The sequence below is a fragment of the Penicillium canescens genome (genome assembly GCF_028828765.1).
Source record: "Penicillium canescens strain IBT 15451 chromosome Unknown utg000004l_segment0_segment0, whole genome shotgun sequence".
Lineage (NCBI taxonomy): Eukaryota > Fungi > Ascomycota > Eurotiomycetes > Eurotiales > Aspergillaceae > Penicillium > Penicillium canescens.
Window position 1 is genome coordinate 690,824 of NW_026703966.1, and position 21,585 is coordinate 712,408.

Here is a 21,585-nt window from a genome sequence, read left to right on the forward strand (position 1 = left end):
AACTTGAATGCGGTATATCTGTACACTCTATTCTCTATAGTCCGAATATCCATCAGCGGAAGCCTTTCTAGCGCATAATTTTTGGGCAGAGCATGTTTTGCCTGATACGGGCGATCTCCTCAGCTAAAAAACCGCAGTGATCCTGTGCATATTGGCCAATACCGCCGTATCTTTCGTCAACACATTGGAGGGTCAAAGCCATAACGTCCCTCCTGAAGAGGCGTTAGCTTTGTTTCCTCGCTGCCGACGTCTTAGCGTTTAAGCTGATGACATCAACTTACCGACACTCCGTCGCCATCTTCGCTATCCCCAAGGGGTCTTCCTCGTTTGGGTCGATCGACTCCACAATATCGGCGATTCTCGGTTGCAAGTGTTCGAGGTGGGCTTCACTTAGACTGAATTCATCTGCGATGGTATCATGTGGAACCCCTGCGAGTGAAAGCAATAAGCCTACGATAACACCTGTCCGGTCTTTCCCCATCGCGCAGTGGATAAGGCAACCACCGGCGTTGTCTCGAAAATGCTCCAGGACCCGTCGGATAATGGCCGATCCTACTTCCAGCAGGTTCAGGTATCCTTCTGCGATAACCTATCATAGGTTCAGCTCTTGGTCCTTTCAGCCACCAACGTATGCGAAGTACGTACCTCAGGTCCGGTGCTTCGATATACCTGATACTTCCTCACTTGTCTTGCCATAGAGAACACACCCTGTTTCAAAGGTAAGTGTAGCGTCTCAATGCCGAGGGGGCTGAGCGTCTTGTCCGGGGCCCCGGTGAAAATTTCCACTTCTCCGGGACTGGTCATGTCGATAATTGTCGAAACTCCTAAACTCTTCACGGTGTGCCAGCCAGCACTAGTCACATCACTTAGGTGACCTGTGCGGTAGATCAAGCCTTCGCGTATGACTGCATCGGGGGAGAGAGTGCTTCTGTATCCACCAACGCCACGGAAGTTAAAGGCTCCATCAACTTCAAGAAAGGGGTTATTGGAAAGACCGTGGTTGTAATCCATGACGCGGTAAGAGCCTTGGCAATGTCGGGTTTGTAGATGATTGAAAGTGTTGGGGTCCTGCACCTGTATCTTGAGGAACATACCTGATTTAATAGAAGTCACGATACGCCATTGGTATATTTGAAACTTCTCACCGCCCTTTGAACTATGCATTTTGTGGATAGTGCGGAGCTTTTTCGTTTTGTCCAAATACTGGACAGCAGTGAGATATGATAGACATTGGCATTGCTAGATTCAGTAGAGACAAACATCCCGAGCTGGTACTCGCTAAACAAGACCCATCAGGGGCTAACTACTCGTCATACTAGGTGATCAAGTCAAGTAGTTGTAGATCCCGAACGTATGGTCACGCCTCCAATTGGTCATTTCGTATACTACCGTAACCGCGCGTACTTCGGATTCATGGATCTGGTATTATAAGTGGAAGATTGATCGTACCAATGCCGCGTTCTTGGTGCTTTGACGCTCCACAGAACAAGGCTATACCTGCACCACCGAGTGAATAGATAGATTATGTGTGCATGTCTAGCCTAGGGAGTATGTTGATCATGTGACCCTTCCTTTAGCTCATCAATTGTTCTCAGCTTTCTAGCTCTTAGCTCTCTTCTCTCTCTACGCATCTCATTATAGCATTTTCTGAAGTGCCGGATATCGTAGATCCCTTCTTAGAGAGTAAAACTTTATAGCCCTCCATCGCTACCCACACGCCCCCACTCCAAAAAGCCAACGAGCTGAGTTTGGCTCCATAAGAGAACGGTGCGAGCTGAAGAGTTGAGCTCTTAAAAACTAAAAAAAGTAGTGATCATCCAATGTTTTTTGTGTAATCCATAATCTATGACATATAAGAGTGATGAGTTGGAATAGAGTGTCCTTCACCTTGCTGCACTTTCAATTCATAATTACTTAATTCTATTCTCTGGATCTCTGAACCAAATACAGTCACAATGACAAAAATTGCTCGCCCCGACTTCGATGCCACTTTGGCGTCCCTCACTCAAACCCTTGTGGATTACTTCCTCAGTATCGGGCTCCCTGCCGAGGCTGTCGAGATGTATAAAAAGGTACAGCCTAGGAAAACATTGTTGCGCGCTCAAAACTAACTCAATTATCTCTACTAGTGCCTTCTGCTCAACACACAGGGTGGAAAACTTCATCGTTGTTGGACAGTTCTTGATACCGCACAGGCCCTCAAGGTCGATGCGTTGACCACCGAGCAAACACAAGATCTGATGGTTCTGGGATGGCTAGTCGAGATACAGAACGCGGCTTACCTTATCTGGGATGATATTATGGACGGCTCGGAGACTCGCCGTGGACAACCCTGCTGGTATCGCCGCGATGAAATCGGGCTCATGTCTATCAATGACGGCTGCCTCCTCGCTTCGACGGTATTCATCGTCCTGAAAACTCATTTCAAAGATCACCCGGCGTATCACGATCTTGTCGAAGTCTTTCGAGAGACGGCCCTTCAAATTGAGATTGGTCAGTCTTATGACCTCCTCACAGCTTCCCCTCACTACGGAGGGCTCAGCCAGTTCACCAAAGAGAAATACGAGTTCATCATCGAGCGAAAGACCGCATACTACACTTCGTACACCCCGATGTCGCTGCCCCTTGTTTATCTTCAGCTTGCCACGCCAATGAATCTCAAAGAGGTGTACAAGGTGGCCTTGTCCCTCGGTCAGTACTACCAGGTACGCAATGACTACTTGGATGTCTATGGGGATCCTAAGCAAACGGGCAAAGCTGGTACCGATATTCAGGAGAACAAATTGACTTGGCCCATCCTAGAGGCCCTTGATCGGTGTAATAAAGATCAGAGATTGACCCTGGAGAAGTTTTATGGAAGCCAAGATGACCAGGAAGTTGCCAAAGTGCTCGCTATTTTTGATGAACTCAACTTGAAAAATGTGTTCGAGCAATGGGAGAACGAGAAGATTGCTTCTACAATTAGTATGATCGAGAGTATTGACGAGTCAGAGGGACTGAAAAAAGACGTCTTCAATGTCTTTTTGGCCAAACTTGATGGAGATGCTCTGAGGCACGTCGGCGTTGCAGTTAATTAGTTGGAATCGGCGGTTACTTATCATTGTTGTTAATGCAAGTGCAAGTATTTCTACCATTATATATAAACTATTTCTTCTTTGTCAAAGTAGTCGTATGCTGATCATCTTATCGTTTAGCATGGGTGACTAGGAAAGAAAATCTCTGCATATTGAGATGTTCATATTCGCCGCCCGGCTATTCACCATATCCCCCACACAATTCCACATCTCACATCAACAAACAATATACAGTCAACTCCCCCTTATAGTACACTGGACTATCCAAGAAAAGATATGTACAATAGGCGAATGGTACAATGGGCGGGAGGATGACGTATACCATATTGCCTATTTAGGACTAGTTTTGCTTCCATCCCATCATCTCATCTAGGGTCACCTGACGCTTCTCGTCCATCTGGATCCTGTGTCGACTTCTGTGCGGGACAGTACGGACTAGTACGGCAAAGTACTTGAGAGTGTGATTTTTATATACTATAGAAAGTGCAGAATAAATAGGGGGTTGAGCTTAGTAAGCTCCACAAACACAAGCACAAATCAGGCATACATGATAGCTGAATATCTCCGAGCACACTAGTACTAATGCGGTCCACTATACTCGAGATCCAGCTAAAATCGCTGATTAAGCCCTCAACCTGTTGTACATGGGCTTGAGTGCTCGTTTCTTTGTTGCCAACCCATAGTAGGATATACTGTAGATAACCTAATATGTCGGAATTAGACGGAAGCTCAGGGGCAGGCCCATTATCGTCGATGTCCTGATCTTCAACTGTGCAGTTGGGGCAAATATATATATCTAGCCCATCCGTTCCATCATCAGGTGCAATGTTTTCATCTTCAGGATTCAAAAATTGATCATGGCAAAATATCATCATTACAGAGCTTCTCAATCGCATGGTCATAAAGATTTCTGATCTCATCGTGTAATCCAGGTTCAGAAAATGGGATAGACTCGATTATAGGTGTTGTCTAGTGATAATAAAACTAATAATCGAACGGGTGTACTGTGATGAACACTAAGTAACAAATTTAATTCAAGATCGATCACGAAGAACTAAACAAAGTACATGTATGAGTGTACTTACATATTCTTCGCTCCTACTCCTTAATATACCCCTGGGGAGTAGATCGGGAGGCGCGGTTACGTGTGCACGTTACCGAGCAACAGCGGCCACACTAGCAAGATACAGGGATTCTCGATCCAGTTCGAGAGTTCCTTGTTGAAGCAAAGAATTTATCTTGGCCCGTGGTGGAAAGATATCCAAGTAAGTCCAAGAATTGACAAGATGAGAAAAGATGATTCAAGTCCAAGAGAGCTTTCTGGGTTCTATCCTTCCCCAACCTGAGATGAAATATACCCGGGTACCTACTGACATACTTTACGATGTTGATCTTAAGGAGATTTTCAGCTCCATAAAAATAACGCCACTTCAGACTATTGAAGTGATGATGAACAGACCGAGGTCATATCTATGCCCTTATTGGGGTGTTACTATGTGACACCGAGAGGGAAGTGTGGGGCATAGAAGGCACGAATACGTATGTCGACTATCAGGCGCCAATAATTTCGATCTGGAGATCATCGGTACTGCGTGGATAGACAGCATTAGTCAGGCCTGACTCTGCCGATCGTCATGCATCTCCACCCCAGTACTTGACTAGTGCCTTAGCGGGGTTCTATCTGATTCTACTTATTATCAATTTTATTGGTGTACCACATAATGTTGAATGTAATATACAGCATTGAAGTTCCGTCGAGTAATTATTCCCTGCCCAAGTCTGCGGATGAGAAAGAAAGACGTAATATGAGCCGAAACAACAAGCTTCATTCGCTCTACTCAGTTCACTGTTTCTGTGCCAAGAAACGCCACTGGAAGCTGATATTTCTGTTGATCTCGGAAGTCTGTATCCATCATGACGGGTTCTCATGTATAAAGTCACGGAAATACCAAACTGTCGGAATTATATGACCCCCTACCCCACTGCTGTATTTTGGGGTTCAGATTAATAAATTATTCACTTGAAGCAGTCAATGAGCTCAACATTGTGTGCCCTCTGTAGTAGTGATGGTGGTCTAACTGTTAACTAGGGTGCGTGTATGCCTGGGATCTGAGGTGTCGATGCCCCACTTGATAACTACTCTCCTCCCTCTCCTCCCTCTTTTATTTTTCAGGATCGAGATATAACGTCAACTATTCCTTTATCCTTCTCTCAGCTTCTGTGATTTGCTCTGTTAGTCCATTAGACGAGTTCCTCTGCGTTTTTGAGCGACCTGTAGACGCTCGTCATGAAGCTCAATCACTGGTGATCAACGATAATATATAGATTTCCGATTATTTTCGTTGAATAGCTGAGAGGAGTCAGTATGAATAAAAGTAGCGGTGAGGCAAGACGGCACAGACATTCTAGTAGATTGTCGATATTCGTATACGCATCCACACCCCGGTGGGGTGTGGATGATTTTGGTTTCTGGAAGGTATGACTGAGGAAAAAGCTGTATGTAATATGGGGACCTGTGAATTACTGTATCGGTTCGTTTTGCCTGTTTACGTTTAGCGCCCTAATACGCTGCTTTGTAACCTCTCCCGACGTCGCCTCGACATAAAAGACCAGACCTCGCCCTTTCAGCCTCTCTTCTCCTTCTTCCCCTCCCTGGAACTCCTCTATCTTGCACTCATCGCCGCCCCCTTTCTTTCCCTCTCGCCCGCCACCGACCACTGCGCCTTATTGTAACCCGACGTACTGCCCTTTTTATTTTATTGGAGATGCCGCTCGATCCGAGCCCTAGCTTGTTCTCGCTCCTCGGGCTGGAATGGTAATTGCATAGGAGCAGAACCACTGGAATGATCCAGCCCGCAGCGGCATCGTGTGGCTTTAGTTCGATACTCCTACTCCTTCCCTAAAAGAGTGACTGTGTACTATGCTACGGAGCTATCTAGGTTTTCCTCTGCTAGTGAGCCTTATTCGTCTCCGATACCGCCGGCCTTTTTTATATCTGTAAAGTGCCGGTGTACCCTCCACGTCGCATGCCCCGCTTCGTCCGCTCTATCCGAAGTTACATTGCACACCCCCGGCATCACGGATAGCTCTTAGTTGCCTAGCCACGAATTCGACCTAGTTGTCGTTATCGTCGGTCTCTCCGGTTCCCTCTACACTAACCGATAAATATTCGAAAGCATAGCCCGGTGATATAGGCCAATAGCGAAAATACCGCACACACCCCTAACCTCGGTCGGTGCTATATCTTACGGCTAATGCTAGACAGGCGACTACGACACTATATCATGATTATACTATCACTTCCCTAATAGAGAAACGGCTTAGAATGGGCTAATGACTAGTGTGGGCATGCATCGTAAGGGTCATCAGCGAGCGTAGCGGGAATCCTTACTAGTGAACTATAGCCCGTGGTTGTTGCCTATGAAACTGGAATGGTCTGGCTTCCTTGGATGCAATGGCCTCGATTGTAGGATCTGGTCGAGATCGTCTGCGCTTGGTAGAAGGAGGGCTCCGCCGCCTTATAGGCAACCATGGTCTATAAGAGACTACAATTCCACCAAAATAGCAAAACTGGAATTCGACTCCCCTTAAAACTCTCCTCCTCCCCTGTCCCCTGTTCCCGGTTCCCTGCTCCCTGTTCTCTTCCAGTTTCCCTTTCTATGAGTGACGACAGTCACCGCATCCCGAAGACTTTTTAGCCGTCTCTTTCATACTATATGTCGAACGTGAGATTTCGCATGGAATCATTTCGACCATAAGCGCAACTACAAACGAAGGTCTGGAAGCTCGCGTCGGAGGTCAATGAGTCAAAGCAAAAGACACAAGATCTAGAGAAGCGCTTTGATGAGGCGACCCTGGACAGCAGAAGTTATGTATCACGGCAAGAACATGAGAAGACATTGAAGGACTTGCTTGGCGCCTCTTCTTCCGTGGCCAAAATGATTGAGTCGGGTTTGAGTGAGTCTCATAACGCATTCGTGACCACATTCATGCCTGATTCCGATGTGGCTCAAGTGCCCTTCGTGGACCAGTCCGAGCAGTTCGGGATGCTCGACAACCCGATTTTGACGAATATGTGGCAATGCAATGATACCCAAGATAGCCCTCTGACTTTAGTTCCCCGCGAAAGAGATGCAGCTTCCACTCCATCTCTCCCGATGCGTAGTTTACCGCGATGGGTCTTAGGCCAAACCTTTGCCATGTGGGGTTGTCGTCGTCAACCACCATGTATTGAGGAGAATCTCTATAGAGCTCGGAGTGCAACAGAGGGCGAGACGTCCGAAGATGGTTTGTAATTGGAAGTACACGAGATCAATTGCATGTTCCCAATCTAGATACTGTAACAAAGACTCTGCCTGTCTCCTCCCCGGGGCCGGTACTAAGTGGTGGTACAAAGCGACCTTAGCTCTGAAGGTTTGGCAAGGTCGGTGCCTCATTACTCCTATTGTATGACGCACGACATCACGCGGGAGCATGCAAGTTATTCGACCTTCGTATGTCGGCCGAAATCTAAAACAGACTGCACGGTCACGGACGGCCCACCTAGACAGGAACAATTCTATTCATTGGACAAAGACAAGACTGAATTTCCCGCCTTTTTTCATGACTTTCGGTAGCTAATGGGGGAAGGGAGATTTGTACTTCTTGAGGGTCATGGATCGGGTGGGCTCGGCACAAGCAGCGCGTGAATTCAACTATTGACTCTCTAGTCGCTCCGGAAGGCTATATTCACACAAGCTGAGCCCAAGGAATAGGAAGCTGGCTATGAACTGTATTGATCATCTTGAACTTATTTACTTTGTAGTGTGCTGATTGGCTGGGTCCGCGATGCACACAGAAAGCATTCCTTTCTTTAATCTCTTCGACCATGGTGCGCGTTTATTGTTCGAAATTCATCATTGGTCTCTATTCATCACTGAGAAATGTGATGGTACCAGCTTTCCGTAATGTCTAGTTGAATGGCATATTCTAGAAAAAATAACAATTCAAATGACTTGGAATGAAAGCTCAATGTTGTCTATGAATTCAGAGGGTTACACTACGGCACTTAAGAAGCGAATGCTTTTGCTATAGATGGAATGGATTAATCGCTAACAGTCGGTTGGTGACCGCAACGTAGTGTGTCCAATTCGCATTTGGTGCGCGTCTCGTTTCTTTGGCACTAATCAGTTAATTGGATTGTGTCGAATTTGCGAAAAGTAAAACAGGGTTCTAGGTCAATTATGCTATTAACGTTCCGGTTGTTTTCACGACATGGGAAAAGTTTCCTGCTAATATATATATCTGATAGGAACAAGGTGTATCCACATTGGCACTAAACTCCTCTAGTCATCTCTGTCCTATCTTGTTGTCATCAGCTTCCACTTTCAAAAATGAATGCTCGCTTTGTAACATCACTTTTCCTCCGCTCCTTTCGTGGCTATCACTGCTTGGCAGAGACATATCGAACCGGTGCATCTTGTGATATCAGCGCTGAACTGCCTAGGTCGTCCGTGGTGAGTTATATCACTATGAATGTGCTACACAACTTTCTGATTTGTAAAGCCTCCCTAAAATCCATCCTTAAATAAGGCATCTAAGGAGATGATGCTCTCTTTATTCCAAGGTTATCGGCCTGTCTTCAAACCTCACCAATTAGGATGGGAGGTAGAATCTGCACTGCTCCTAAGCCCCTCACAACGCATGTGCTATTATGATGGTAAACTTTTCGGTGGATACGTGGCGTTCTTGATGGACCGGATTCTCGCCGATTGTTGTAAACCAGCATTCACAGCATATCTCAACACATCGTTCTTGCTTCCTGTCCCACCCACTGTACCTATAGTGTTAAGGGCATGGCCGGAAAAGGTCGAGGGTCGGAAAATCTTCCTCAAAGGATCTGTTCAGATTCCAGGAACATCGTCCAATGAGTGGCTCGATGCGATTAAGGCGGAAGCTTTGTTCATCCAACCAAAGGCCTAGAGCTCAGAAGCGGTGCACGAAAAATAGGGCTGAACGCACCCCGAGAGGCATCGATAAACCTTACTATGCAAACAAGAATACCGGCACATGAATGGACGATTCAATTATGGGTAATTGGCGAGATTTCCGTCATGAAGTCCGGGGCACTGAAACAGGGACATTGAGCCAATATAGAGCCGGTGGACTTTTGATGATCGAGAATTGACATATATTTGAGGCGACGTGATCATGTCTTACAAGTCTTGCAAGTGGAAATATATATACAGTACACGTATATGTCAAATCTGACCCCGCATCCAGTCATCTGGATATCGCACAGTTTTTTTTGCTGTTGAAGTTTGAGTTTGAGTGAAGAATTTTCCTCCACAATTCTTTTAAGCACTGAAATCGTAACATCTGGTATACCCGTCATAATCACCATACTTTCATAGTAGGCGAGGAACTCCTGCGCGTTACATGAAATTGACTTAATTATGGCGTCTCGAAGCTCTGTCTTAAGAGGCGGAATGGTGATCCAGATTTCTCGCACAATCAATGGAAATCCTTTTGCGTTTTTGTCGATCCAATCCATAATTCGAGATCTCGCGAGGGTTTTCAGACACGATATGTCAAACTTGTCGGCCGCTATGAACACTCCGAGGTTGTTCTATATAGCTGCATGAGGTTCTATATTATTACCAAAAGGGCACTTCCGATTTTGAAAGTGCGACCTATCTGTGTCTTCGTAGTCTTAGAGGTATAGAAAAGAGACAACCCGTTGAATAGTTGCTAGCTCGTCATCTGGTAGATTAACATGTGATAGAGAAGCTTCCTTATAAAAAAGTTATCTATATGTAGCGATCACGGCAAACTTGTCGCATTTACTTTGAATCCTCCTTTGACCGTAGCGTCAAAAAAGGGTGATTGGGAACAGACAATCGCACGATATACCTAGAACTTCTGTCCCTCGCATGATATCGTTAGGTCTGAGTATCTGCCTGAATCCAGAAGGCTTTGCAAGATTGGTTGAAGATTTGGAAACCCCGAGATTGATGTAGCTATATGTAGGTCAAGTTTAACTCGATTTACCGTAAATCATTCCATACTGTCCTTCCCTTAAGAAGCCTTGAGTACTATGACGTTAACACTAATTTCGTTCGCTACGGAGTGGGTGTAACCGAAATTAGATAGTATTATACACTATACAGCTCTTATTCGTTTAACTTTATTCCGTATAACATTAGAACGTGATTTAAATACGAGTATAACCAAATCTGGTTTAGCGGATCATGTGATTTAGGTTTGAAAGAGAATCAATGTATTTCCGACGTAGAAGGCGATCTCGGGCGCTATTATACTAGTCTCTATAGAGAAACCATTAGACGCTAAGCACAAAAGCACTATGTAGCAAATACGCTATGCAATAGGGAGCAATCCGGCCTCAAGAAATTATTTTCACTTTTTAACATATCTTAGATATCGCAAATGCTTCTACGCATACCAAAAAATTACTCAAATTGAATTTTGATGTCTTTCCTTAGTTAACCTGCTTTAGATTGGAACCATAGTGGCAGGAGGCCTTTCTTTCGACAGTGCATGGCCGACCACGTAGTAGCGCTGCGCGCCGCCTACATATAGGGTGGTGACTAGTACGACATGCATGCGAATATTGAGTGCGGCATTTTTGTTACATAGGTCGCAAAATTGATGTGCTCATAATAAGTGCTAACAGCTAACAGATGTCCTATTTGTTACTTTTAATATATACGAAGACAATAACGTGCGGCTTCGTTCTGAGAGAAAGCTGATCTAGTGCTATAGCTTGATAACGTGTAGTTAACTTGACCACCACGCTGTAGTACATATAGAGTCAGAACTATGAGTGGATCGACATATACCACCTAAAAATAGTGGGTGTATTGATAGTTGAGATAACAGTACTTTCAGCTCAATTTCTAGCTTGCTGTGTCTATCTAACAAAGTCTGAATAGTGAGGCTTTTACATTTTAGTCGGACTTGAAAATACACGCTGGTCAGCTTCTCGTGAAATATAAATTGATCCATCTCTCGCGTCTAGTTCAGAAAAAGGCCAAGTTTAAAACCCAAAAAAGTACCGATCTTTATGTACCCCTAGACTTTTTGCGCTTTAACTTCAGTTGAAGCTACAATACAACTCGAAGCTACAATACAACTCGCTTCAAAGAAGCTATTACTACTGTCAGTTATCTCCATGGACAACAGGCGCGGGCGCTAATATGGTTAGCGCAGATTTAACAATAAAAGCTAGCGTGGTTTGAACCACAAACAGCGTTTTCCAACATGTCTACCGAGCAGACTGCTATGCAGGAGACTGTTAGAGGACCTAAGAGTCCCCCAACTAACCTCTAAGGTCAGCTTGCTGCACCTGAGCCTTCTACGACTCAGACTTCGGACGTCGAAGGATTAGCAGGGCCTCCTGCAACGACCTAGGGCTCTGCTTCCGTAGTAGCGGTCTAAGCTTCCGCTCCATCACCGCCGGGGCAATCGACTTCCACTTCTAGGAACGTACAAGGCGACATAGACATGACAGAGGCAGGGGGATCAAATAAGATCAGTATTTCCGACCGTCAGCGTTTGATTCAGGATGTCATTAGCGTTCCCCGTGATGCGACTGCAATCATGCGTGCGTGTGCACAAAATATTCCTGATAACTGCGATATAAATTACAAGCAACTGAAGGTTATTCTCCACCCTGACAGGTTTGTGTCGCCAGCAGACAAGCCAAGCGCAGATGAAGCATTCAAAAGTAAGGCACATAAGAGGTTAGCGAAATTCTGCTAACCAGCTCTTAGGGGTATCGTGGGCCGAAGGGGAGATTGAAAAACGCTTTCCTAGCGACCTCGACAGGAACCATCATTTCTTTCAGGGAGCAGGATCTAATGCCGAGCCGCATGTTGAAGGGGAGCTATCCTCGTATCACAAACAAGCCTATGAAGAAGCCACGCCTTACATACAATCTCTTTACTTTGGCTTACAGAAAGACCTACGTGTGAACCTTTACCAAGGACCTATTCCCGCAGAAATCCGAACGCCGGCTCAAAAGCTTGACGTAATCAACAAGAAAATACAAGAGGGAAACTCCAAATTACAGAAAGAATCCGAGCTCGGCATCATCCGCTACCAGGATCTTTTGGGGATATGGAGACTAATGTTTCTGTCACCGGAACTCGCACCTTCCCAAATGTAGGCGATAAAAGCATACTGTGACAGATTCCATTATCTAAGCGAATGGGCAACCCCCCACTAAAAACTCGACAAATAGTTCTTAAGCACCGAACTCGCAACCTCACTCAGACCATACGAAGATTTCGTAACCTGACTCGAACAGCGCAGGCTTCCAGCTACAACACGTATCTGCCGGGAGCCGTATGCGCACGATTGCTGTATTGCCTCGAAGGGTCGTGCGCTCAATAAATCCCGGTTATACATTAACCGGAGAGAGAATCCGCATGATTTAACACCTTGGACTCATGGGTGCGCGTTTTGTAGTTGAGGACGCTAACGGTAGAATTCGTCTTGTGTCTAGCTCAGCTACTGGAGGTCAACTGGCTATTGATGGAGCAGAGTCTGCCGGAGTCCCTAGTATCCTCCGAGGGGAGGAGGCTGTGAACAACCTTCGCAAAAAGATTCGAGCCGGGTTTGGTGGCACACACGGTCTGAATTGGGTAGCCGTTGGGGAAGTAGATTCCACGCATGATAAGTCTCCATTTATCGTAGTTGGTTTCTTCTATGAAGGCTCCGGTGGAAATCCTCCGTTATAGGAGGTTGGCCTCTCGCGATCGGCTCTCAAAAAAATTCTCTCACCAAAGGAAGCAGACAGACTAATTTTAGAGGCTTTGACTTATGATCCTGATATCGCTCTGCAAGATGCCATCTCGGGCCTGTCTGGTCTAAGTTTGAAGTCTGGCGGACATTCCACATAGCTTCCCGACTTTGGACTTCCCGCACCGAGAGATACGGGCTACCTCCCTGGCGTCCCTAATAGGCCCTCACAGCTCGGCGTTGCTTCTAACGTGTCCTAGCTAGCGTCGTTTTCATATCCTGTCTAACAGCACCAGTCTGGTTATAGCTAGTAGGGAAACATGCCATAGCTAAGCATAAAATAGTGACATCGGACAGTCTCACAAGAGAGCACGGAATGGCCGAAAGGACGCCTAGTGGGCATCTCGCAGGATCTATATAGAGCTAAATATATGAACTTTATTATCTCATGCTTTACAAATTGGACAGACAGCTAGATAAGTTAGTTAAATCGTGCAACAAGCAAGTCAATTAAGTAAATCCTGATATTATCCCTTCATATTGGTGTACCAGTATGACTTGGTCCTATCCAAATGATATTTAACGTCGCATGAACATTTTCAGAAAGAACCACCTTGCTACTAAGACTGCAGGCGTACGTGTATGAGCTTAGTGAGCAGAAATATGGAGTACAAAGTTCCTATAATACCTTAAGGCACTAAAAGCCTTCTGAAGGTACTGATGTGCGTTTATACTGGAAGCAGGTGGTACAGAAGCTTTGAGATAGCTTATAACTCAATCTGAAATGATAGCTTGCAGTGTTATTCATTTCTATTTAAGAAACAAAGACATGTGAACCCCTTTATAATAACTACATAGGCACTCGAAATCATGCAAATTGACATTCATTGCAGTTGCAACCGAGCTTTAGAAGTAGATAGAGTCACGCGCGTACTGTACCACAGCAGCACCATTGTTTTAATTATAGATAGGAACACTCGGGCACATTAGAACATGAGGGGGAATTAACGGTTAATGCTTCATCTAGTACCTTTTTTAGGATTCACGACATTAGGAGTTTCTGGTCGGATTAGTGCGACGTTGTCGGAATCCCAGCCGAGAAAATCCGCCATCTTACGCATTGCATCCTTTTCAGCATCAACTTCTTCCCATAAATCTTGTGAGAGTTGAACTGCTAATGCTTGTTCGTCCTCGCTCTGAATGCGTGCTAGTTCGTCTGGGCGGAGAAGACCGACATCAGCATTGAAGAGAAATTCGTGAGGATCAAACGTAAGTTGTCCAAGCATAAGAGATTTTACCATGGACTCCGACGCCTCGAATTTACGCACGGTCCCTAAACGAGTTTTCTGAGAGAAAGCGACGAAAGCTTTGATCTAAGAATTTGTGAAGGACTTGCTGCACCTATTCATAAAGGTTAGCCGAGCCACGCGATAAACCAACGAGAGACATACATGACGTTTACTAAAGAAGTATTGCCTAGTAAAAGGATGCCGACTCCTAGAGTACTAGCGAGCCTCCACCACCATCTGCCGCGGCGCACATAGTAGCCTGTGATCTTATCGCGGCGGCACTGCGGTGATTTTGAAGAGCGAGGATCGTCACGGTAAGCAGCGAGGATGCTATTCAATACGTGAGATGTATTGGCTTTTGACGAGATACAGGAAATATCTTTGTTAGGGTGTCTGCAAAGCTCTTCGTAGTTGAAGTATAGTAATACCTGCCTAATACGCCTTGCGATGGGGTTCGAATAGGGTGAATTCTCGTCGTTATCAAGCATTCGAAGGTAAACTGCAGCTGCATCTATGCCTCTCTATTGCACCGGAAGTCCTAGCGCCGGCAATCCAAGTGACTTATACAAATTCTAATAGTCGAATAGGGGACGTAGTATTTGATCGAGATCCGTTGCGAGGAGGGGATGGGCGCTCGCGTCGAGAACGCCTTGAGCTTGGTTGTCGTCGAGCTTAGCATCGCTAGAACATAGCAAATATTTCAAAGTGTGCTCCGAGGAATTGAGCGCTATCTGAACGGCGGGACAGTCTTCTCTGGTGCTGATAAGCTCATTCATGCTTTCTGGCTGGCTAGCGACGTGGCGTCCGGGTTCTAGAAGGACAGATTGCTGCCTCAAACCGAAGTCATCAACGCCAAAAGAAGGCAGTTTCGGATAGCATGAAAGTCTTCTATCGAAACCAGGAATGTTGGTGTGCTCCGGCAAATTCAGGTAATCCATCCACGACTGAGAAACAGCTAAGATTGATGATGCATCGGGTGTTGGACAAGGACCGACAGGAGGATGAGATGTTTGACTCTAAGCGGATTGAATGGCGTCGGTGGAGGGGTTCTCTTCGATGACGGTGAGCAGTTAGATAAGGGGAGAAACATCGGGATCGAAGTTAGTATTACCTGATGATACAGAACTATCCTGAGCGACTTCTGATACTAAAAATTCCTTTACGAATCCAGCATTCATGAGTGCAGCACTCACTGTGGACACTTAGGGCTTCGTCAGCTTCCGGAGATCGTCCAAATAGCGCCCGAAGTCCCGAACGAGCTATTGAAAGTTAGGGCTAGATATGGTCTCTTTAACCGGAAACTTACTTTTCGAAGCTGGTTCATATCTAAAGCAAGAGGATTTATGGCTGGCTCATATTCCTTATCGGTCAGCTATCAGCCGCTATGGGCGAGTAGAAAGAGCTCACCTCAAATCTGACCACGACAGAGAACGAAATTTGGCAATTGCTTCGATGTGTTGATGAAATAACCGATCTATCAGTTGCACTCAATATGTGCCATCGGGTAAAGCCGTCTGACTTGGCCCACTGCAAAAGTAGTACCTTCTGGAGAGTGATTAATTGTCCGATCTGCTCCAGTCTTTTGCCAAAACGGTTTACCAGCTATTTTCAGCATTAGCACAATCTATCTGTAGGGCGTGTTTAACTCACCCTAGGCGAAGCACCTTCATACCTCTCTTGTCCGTACTCCGAACAGGTATCCTTTTAGAGAAGTGAGAGAGCAGGACTACGTTCAAGGGACGTACACATACCTGGAGGCCGATTATGAAAGACGTCATTGTCATGGGATCAGCCCACAAGGGATATCAGGTATTATGAACGAGTGGATATAGTAGTTCTCGAAATCGGCTTGACCAGCATACACTCAATCACTCTTTTCTGGCCCCACCGCCAAGATGTTAGCGCCGATCATTCATTGAGCTGACTGTATTAAATTGAGGCAACATAAAATGCACCTTGTATGGTACAGTATAGTATGTCACACCGTAAGATTACACGAGGCAACGAGAATTCAGTGGAATTCCATGGAAGCCGATAGTGGGTCTCGAAAATAAGAGGTAAGAGGGGAAAACAAAAAAAAAAATCATTTTCGTCTTTATACAAAACTTGAAACAGTAAATCCGCCCTGATGCGTGTCCCCGAGCAAGCGTATCACCATTAATCTTGAGACAGCTGGGCCGAGACTCAACAGGAAGCCAGTGAACCTTTTATCAATCATATTATCCACTGCTCATGCTCAATAGAAACAACTAGATTCGGGTCAGGCGGGTGAGATATAGGAATATCACAACTAAGACTGTTATTTGGACTCCCCCTCTGACATAAGGTTGCTTAGGAAGGGTCACCTGATAAGAGGAGGGCCAAGCGTTTTAGCTTGCGATTGGCAACAACATCACATTGTACCAAACCACCTCACCTATATCCCTATGCCTATGGCGCCTACAAGTGGCACGAACTCTGGACGTCAAATAGGGATTAATAATGGCACTATCAGTCTACAGTTTGACCCCGTTAATCTCTCTCCTGGTAGGTTGAGATGAAGCTATGCTAGGGAATTCCCACTAATACTGTTTTCCAATCTCAGAACAAATCGAAAATCGGTTAGACCGAGCCTGCCTCCGGGATTTACAGACGACCGACCCTCGCCACGACAAGGAACGTATCGAGACGGTCAATGGTGGACTACTGAAAGACGTATATGTTTGGATCCTTGACCATGCCGATTTCAAACGATGGCGCTACGAGCAACAGAGCCAGCTGCTCTGGATCAAAGGAGACCCTGGGAAGGGTAAAACAATGCTCTTGTGTGGAATTATCGACGAGCTGGTTAAATCTGCCTTTGGGGCTTCTATCGTCTCCTTCTTTTTTTGCCAGGCAACCGACATACGGATAAACACAGCCACTGCAGTCCTTCGCGGCCTGATCTTTATGTTGGTTGATCAGCAGCCATTGCTCATCTCCCACATACGGCGACAGTACGACAAGCGCGGGAAGCAGGTCTTTGAGGATATTAATGCGTGGGAAGCTTTGTCAGAAATCCTTAATAGTATCCTCGAGGACCCACTGCTACAGAAAACCTTTTTAATTATCGATGCTCTCGATGAATGTACTATCGGTCTCAATCGACTTCTTGAACTTATCGCCCAGAAATCATCTGCATATCCACATGTCAAATGGATCGTTTCCAGCCGTAACTGGCTAGCCATCGAAAATGCTCTTGATGCTACATCCCAGAAAACAAAGCTCTGCCTTGAGTTAAATGAGACATCTGTTGAGCAGGCCGTCACTGCTTTCATCCAACACAAGGTTCGCAAATTGACAGAAACGAAGAAATACACTGCCGAAATCCGTAATGCTGTTTCACAACACTTGTTATCAAACGCACATGGTACCTTCCTTTGGGTTGCCTTCGTATGCGGGAGTCTCAGCAGAGTCCCGAAAAGACACGTCATAAAAACATTACAAAAAGCTCCTTCTGGCCTTGATGAGATTTATGCGCGAATGCTACATCAAATTAATGCCTCGGATGATGCCGAACTCTGCAAGTCTCTCCTTAGTGTTATCGCGACTGTTTGCTACCCTATGACATTGGATGAATTAGCGTCTTGCATTGACTTTCCTCAAGACATTGCAGACGATCACGAGTCACTGGAAGAGATTATAGCCCTGTGTGGCTCTTTTTTGACTCTCCGTGGACTCACGGTCTCTCTAATTCATCAGTCGGCCAAGGATTTTCTATATCGCAATCAGGTGCTAGGACTAGACCATCCGGGCACTCTAACGAGCATGGGCAACCTTGTAAATACTTACACGAACCAAGGACGATGGAAGGAGGCAGAAGAGCTACAGGTGCAGGTGATGGAGGCCCGCAAGCAGGTGCTAGGGCCAGAGCATCCCGACGTCCTAACTAGCATGAACAACCTCGCAGATATATATGCGAACCAAGGACGATGGAAGGAGGCAGAAGAGCTACAGGTGCAGGCGATGGAGGCCCGCAAGCAGGTGCCAGAGCCAGAGCATGCCGACACGCTGGAATTGTTGGCAGGGGCTGTCGCGCACAATAGGCAATATTCACCCTACTTGGAGGATGATGAGAATTCTGTGGATTCCCATTCATCCATGGATCTATCCACTGGAAACGAATCAGTCTTTTCCCTTGCCTCCATTCCTAGCACCAGATCATTGGGATCTGGAAGCGGGGAAATAAACTCCTTTCTCATTCAGGAATTTGCAACCCTGCTGCATGAGAATGGCATTCTGCTCTCGCTAGTTTCAATTGGCGTATCAAAACAACAGATTGGATTCGAAAGGATGCGAAACAACTTTCGGAGATTGCTGCAACACTTCGCAAATGATCTCAAGGCAGAGACCCAGGGCGAACTGCACCGAGAGCTCAGGAGCTTTGTAAGCTCCTATTCAGCCATGATCACCCGGGAGCTCTTTGCCATGGACCACATCGACGAAAAGCAGAACATTAAACCTCCCGTTCCGGAAATAGAACATGAAATCGCATCAGTCGAAAGACGTTCAGCCTTAGAGAGGAAAGTGGAAGATTATCTTGAAAAATTACGTTCGGATCCTGCTCCTCACAAGATAGCAGAGCTTGATGAGGAGAGTGACGAAGACTCCGTTGCCGAGGAAGCTGGCGAAGATGAGCCATATGAGGAGGGATCTTTGCAACACGTGGATCAAATAAAACGCTTTGTTTTGGAAAGCACCGCCTACCAAACCCTTCTTTGTCGGCTTGAAGAATTCGTTCAGCCTTCGCTGTACTCTGGGCTTCGAAATCTGGTGACGAGGTGGTCAATTCCAGATAATCGGAACCATCGCGATGTTGTTCGGTATAAACTACGAAACCTTGTCACAGAGTTACAGCACGTGAACCCCCATGAGATTCAATTTGACTGTGATCAAACTGTATCTCGATTTATCAAGTTCATCAGCCACTATCAGCATAGAGTTGAGCGTTGGACCGGAGAGCGTTGGGATTGGTGGCCATTGCCTCGTTGTCTGAGACCACTGAGAGAATCGGAGACACGGTTACTATGGCAGTGTGTGAGTACTCATTTATATCCAGCCCTATAAAGTGTCAATTAGGTCCTGATAGGTGCCATAGGCATGTGGTGAAGAGCGATGGGCAGAAGTACCAAATGCCTTTGTCAAACGCGTTCAGTCCATAATCAAGACTCTTCCCATGGAAACCGCAACAACCGGAGATATGCTGCCTCATGGGGCATCTCCTGGATCTAACTTGGTCCTTCGCAACGCCCCAAACAATAGTCAAAGTTCCAATCGGGTTTCACATCAACATCATGGAACTCAGCAATCGGGCGGCTCGTCCTCTGACCCTTCACTTCATCGTCCAGCATCGGGACTTAACGCTAATACTTTGGACATAAGCATTTCCCAGCACCGTGTCCTCTTCCTCGCAAAACAGGGTGAAGATTACAGACTCGCACAGATCTTTGTGGACAATTTAAACTGCGATACATTCTTCGGTACAATCAAAGAGGAATATTTCCGTTTGAGAGGTTTATTCCGGGGACGCTTCAGCGTTTGGAGGTACTCCCACTGTGACTTTTATAAGGTGAATGATTCTGTGTGGCTCTCTGAGAACTTTAAATTGACAACATAAACCACAGTTCGAGAAGTTCGATGACCACGTGTTTGCACCAATTAGTAAAGATGCTTTCCCTGACCATGCAAACACCGATTACGAGTATCAGCCAAAACCGATGGAAAATATACCCCCAATCTCCGAGCACGAATTTACGAAACGTTTTTATGCATGTCACAAACCGCGACCGTTACTTCACCTGCACCACAAGTGTAAAAGGCTGGGAGCCCATTCCTCTGAAATTTTGAAGTTGCTGCCAAAAAAAAGGACCGAACTCGAAGAAGCAGGTGACAAGCGAGAAGATTTCTGGGGAATCTATGCCCGCGAAATCATCAGCTTACGTTGGATTATTTTCTACAATTTTGTCTGTGTTACACCATTGCTAGTGTTCTTCGTGGTATGGATCATCCCTCAGGGGCATAGCACGGATTTGCAAAATCCATCTATACCAATTTCCATAATGGTCTCCATGCTTTCTCTCTTTTGGAGTATCTTTCTCAGCAGTTTGCAGTTTGGAAAGTCACATTGAAACATACATGTTGTATTTGATGAGCGTTCAGAGCAAGGAAATGTGAATTCTTACAGTCTTATGCTTGCTACAGAGTGTGTGTGTGTGTGTGTGTGTGTGAAATCATTTACCCTGACCCCTCGCGAACGATATGCAGGATACGACTACTATATATATCCGTGTACGTACATGTAGAGTGTTCCACTTCCTGACAACGAACTTAGAGCCTCGTCAAGGCCTGTCGTGGCCTAATTGCCGTTCCCATTGTTAGGCTGCCCCGGTGGCGCGCGACTCCGGAACCGTTGTGACGCCTCGGCGAAGTCCAGCACGGCCTTGACCGTCCTGGCTCGCGAGACGGTGTCTGGTTTACCTTTCTCACCTTGTTTTGAGCCTCCCAGCAGGCTCGATACGCTATTAAACGCATCTCCAACTTCTCTCCTTAGCTCTCTCCGAGGTTCCCTCAAGTTCGGGCAATCCACCAGCACATGGGTGACTGTTTCTTGTGCGCCGCATGCGCACTGGTCGTCGTCACTATAACCAACATTCTTGCGGTAGCTGGATAACCAGTTGTGGCCCGTGCGCAGCTGCGTCAAGAGGTACGCGCGATTTCTTGGCAGGTTCCCATATAGTCTCCTAGTGTAGCTTGCTGGCAGGGTGTTATCGATCTTTCGTAAGTGACCACCCTTGGTGGATAATTTCCATTCTTGTTCCCACTGAGAGTAGATGTTCCGACGGATGAACGCCCTCTCTCTGGTGAGGAGTGGGCGGAAGGGATGGGTTTTGCCTGGGCTGGCGGCGTCCTTTGCTAATCGATCTGCAGCGTCGTTTCCAGGATTGTCACAATGCCCTGGCATCCATTGAAGGCGGAGTGCGATTCCCGCCGCTAGAACCTCGGCGCCAGCCTGGAGGATTGCGTGAACGATGCGTTGTCCTGATCTGTTTCTCGCGCTTTGAACCGCCTGCAGGGCGGACCGGCTGGCGCAGAGGATCGTCGCTGTTAGTTGCCTGTGTGCTGTCCTCAAGCGTTGGTGGGCGATCTTGAACACTACACTGATCGCGTAGAAGATGCCTATGAGCTCCGCTACGTGAACAGACCAGCGGCTCATCGGTCCTATTTGGACCTGCCGCGCCTCGAGTATCTCTTGGTTGTTGTCGAATGCTACAGCGGCGGCGCCTAGGTGGTCCTGTCGACCAGAGTCGTCAGAGTAGACAACAACGTCGGATGTAGAGCGAGTGGCCTCGGCCTTCTGTGCCGCTGTCTCGCGATCAGACCCGATCTCAATCTCAGCGAAGGGATCGAGACGCCACGGCGGTAGTGGTCGTGGATCGATGGATTCCAATTCGTTTAGCCTCTCG

At 46.4% G+C, this 21,585-nt stretch overlaps 9 protein-coding genes across 9 annotated transcripts; 5 read left to right on the forward strand and 4 right to left on the reverse strand.

The window, feature by feature from the left end:
- Window positions 1–67: 67 nt before the first annotated feature.
- N7446_005616 (tyrosine-protein phosphatase) lies at window positions 68–1,011 on the reverse strand (the record flags this gene model as incomplete). The annotated part of the gene is made up of 3 exons (XM_058514364.1): window positions 68–212; window positions 282–589; window positions 646–1,011. The coding sequence occupies 3 exons, from the start codon at window positions 1,009–1,011 to the stop codon at window positions 68–70; spliced, it is 819 nt and encodes a 272-aa protein (XP_058371542.1).
- Window positions 1,012–1,955: 944 nt separating this feature from the next.
- On the forward strand, window positions 1,956–3,077 carry N7446_005617 (FPP/GGPP synthase family protein; the record flags this gene model as incomplete). Its single annotated transcript, XM_058514365.1, has 2 exons — window positions 1,956–2,072; window positions 2,130–3,077. 2 exons carry the CDS (start codon window positions 1,956–1,958, stop codon window positions 3,075–3,077), a joined length of 1,065 nt encoding a protein of 354 aa, XP_058371543.1.
- Window positions 3,078–6,790: 3,713 nt separating this feature from the next.
- N7446_005618 (uncharacterized protein) lies at window positions 6,791–7,369 on the forward strand (the record flags this gene model as incomplete). The annotated part of the gene is made up of 2 exons (XM_058514366.1): window positions 6,791–6,799; window positions 6,851–7,369. 2 exons carry the CDS (start codon window positions 6,791–6,793, stop codon window positions 7,367–7,369), a joined length of 528 nt encoding a protein of 175 aa, XP_058371544.1.
- A 4,207-nt stretch (window positions 7,370–11,576) lies between these two features.
- On the forward strand, window positions 11,577–12,240 carry N7446_005619 (J domain-containing protein; the record flags this gene model as incomplete). The annotated part of the gene is made up of 2 exons (XM_058514367.1): window positions 11,577–11,799; window positions 11,846–12,240. The coding sequence occupies 2 exons, from the start codon at window positions 11,577–11,579 to the stop codon at window positions 12,238–12,240; spliced, it is 618 nt and encodes a 205-aa protein (XP_058371545.1).
- Window positions 12,241–12,523: 283 nt separating this feature from the next.
- On the forward strand, window positions 12,524–12,814 carry N7446_005620 (uncharacterized protein; the record flags this gene model as incomplete). The annotated part of the gene is made up of 1 exon (XM_058514368.1): window positions 12,524–12,814. One exon carries the CDS (start codon window positions 12,524–12,526, stop codon window positions 12,812–12,814), a length of 291 nt encoding a protein of 96 aa, XP_058371546.1.
- A 1,020-nt stretch (window positions 12,815–13,834) lies between these two features.
- N7446_005621 (uncharacterized protein) lies at window positions 13,835–14,592 on the reverse strand (the record flags this gene model as incomplete). Its single annotated transcript, XM_058514369.1, has 2 exons — window positions 13,835–14,188; window positions 14,278–14,592. 2 exons carry the CDS (start codon window positions 14,590–14,592, stop codon window positions 13,835–13,837), a joined length of 669 nt encoding a protein of 222 aa, XP_058371547.1.
- An 84-nt stretch (window positions 14,593–14,676) lies between these two features.
- N7446_005622 (uncharacterized protein) lies at window positions 14,677–15,282 on the reverse strand (the record flags this gene model as incomplete). The annotated part of the gene is made up of 2 exons (XM_058514370.1): window positions 14,677–15,120; window positions 15,193–15,282. The coding sequence occupies 2 exons, from the start codon at window positions 15,280–15,282 to the stop codon at window positions 14,677–14,679; spliced, it is 534 nt and encodes a 177-aa protein (XP_058371548.1).
- A 24-nt stretch (window positions 15,283–15,306) lies between these two features.
- On the reverse strand, window positions 15,307–15,706 carry N7446_005623 (uncharacterized protein; the record flags this gene model as incomplete). The annotated part of the gene is made up of 3 exons (XM_058514371.1): window positions 15,307–15,363; window positions 15,411–15,476; window positions 15,512–15,706. 3 exons carry the CDS (start codon window positions 15,704–15,706, stop codon window positions 15,307–15,309), a joined length of 318 nt encoding a protein of 105 aa, XP_058371549.1.
- Window positions 15,707–16,530: 824 nt separating this feature from the next.
- Window positions 16,531–19,189, forward strand: N7446_005624 (uncharacterized protein; the record flags this gene model as incomplete). The annotated part of the gene is made up of 2 exons (XM_058514372.1): window positions 16,531–16,630; window positions 16,689–19,189. 2 exons carry the CDS (start codon window positions 16,531–16,533, stop codon window positions 19,187–19,189), a joined length of 2,601 nt encoding a protein of 866 aa, XP_058371550.1.
- Window positions 19,190–21,585: the final 2,396 nt, after the last annotated feature.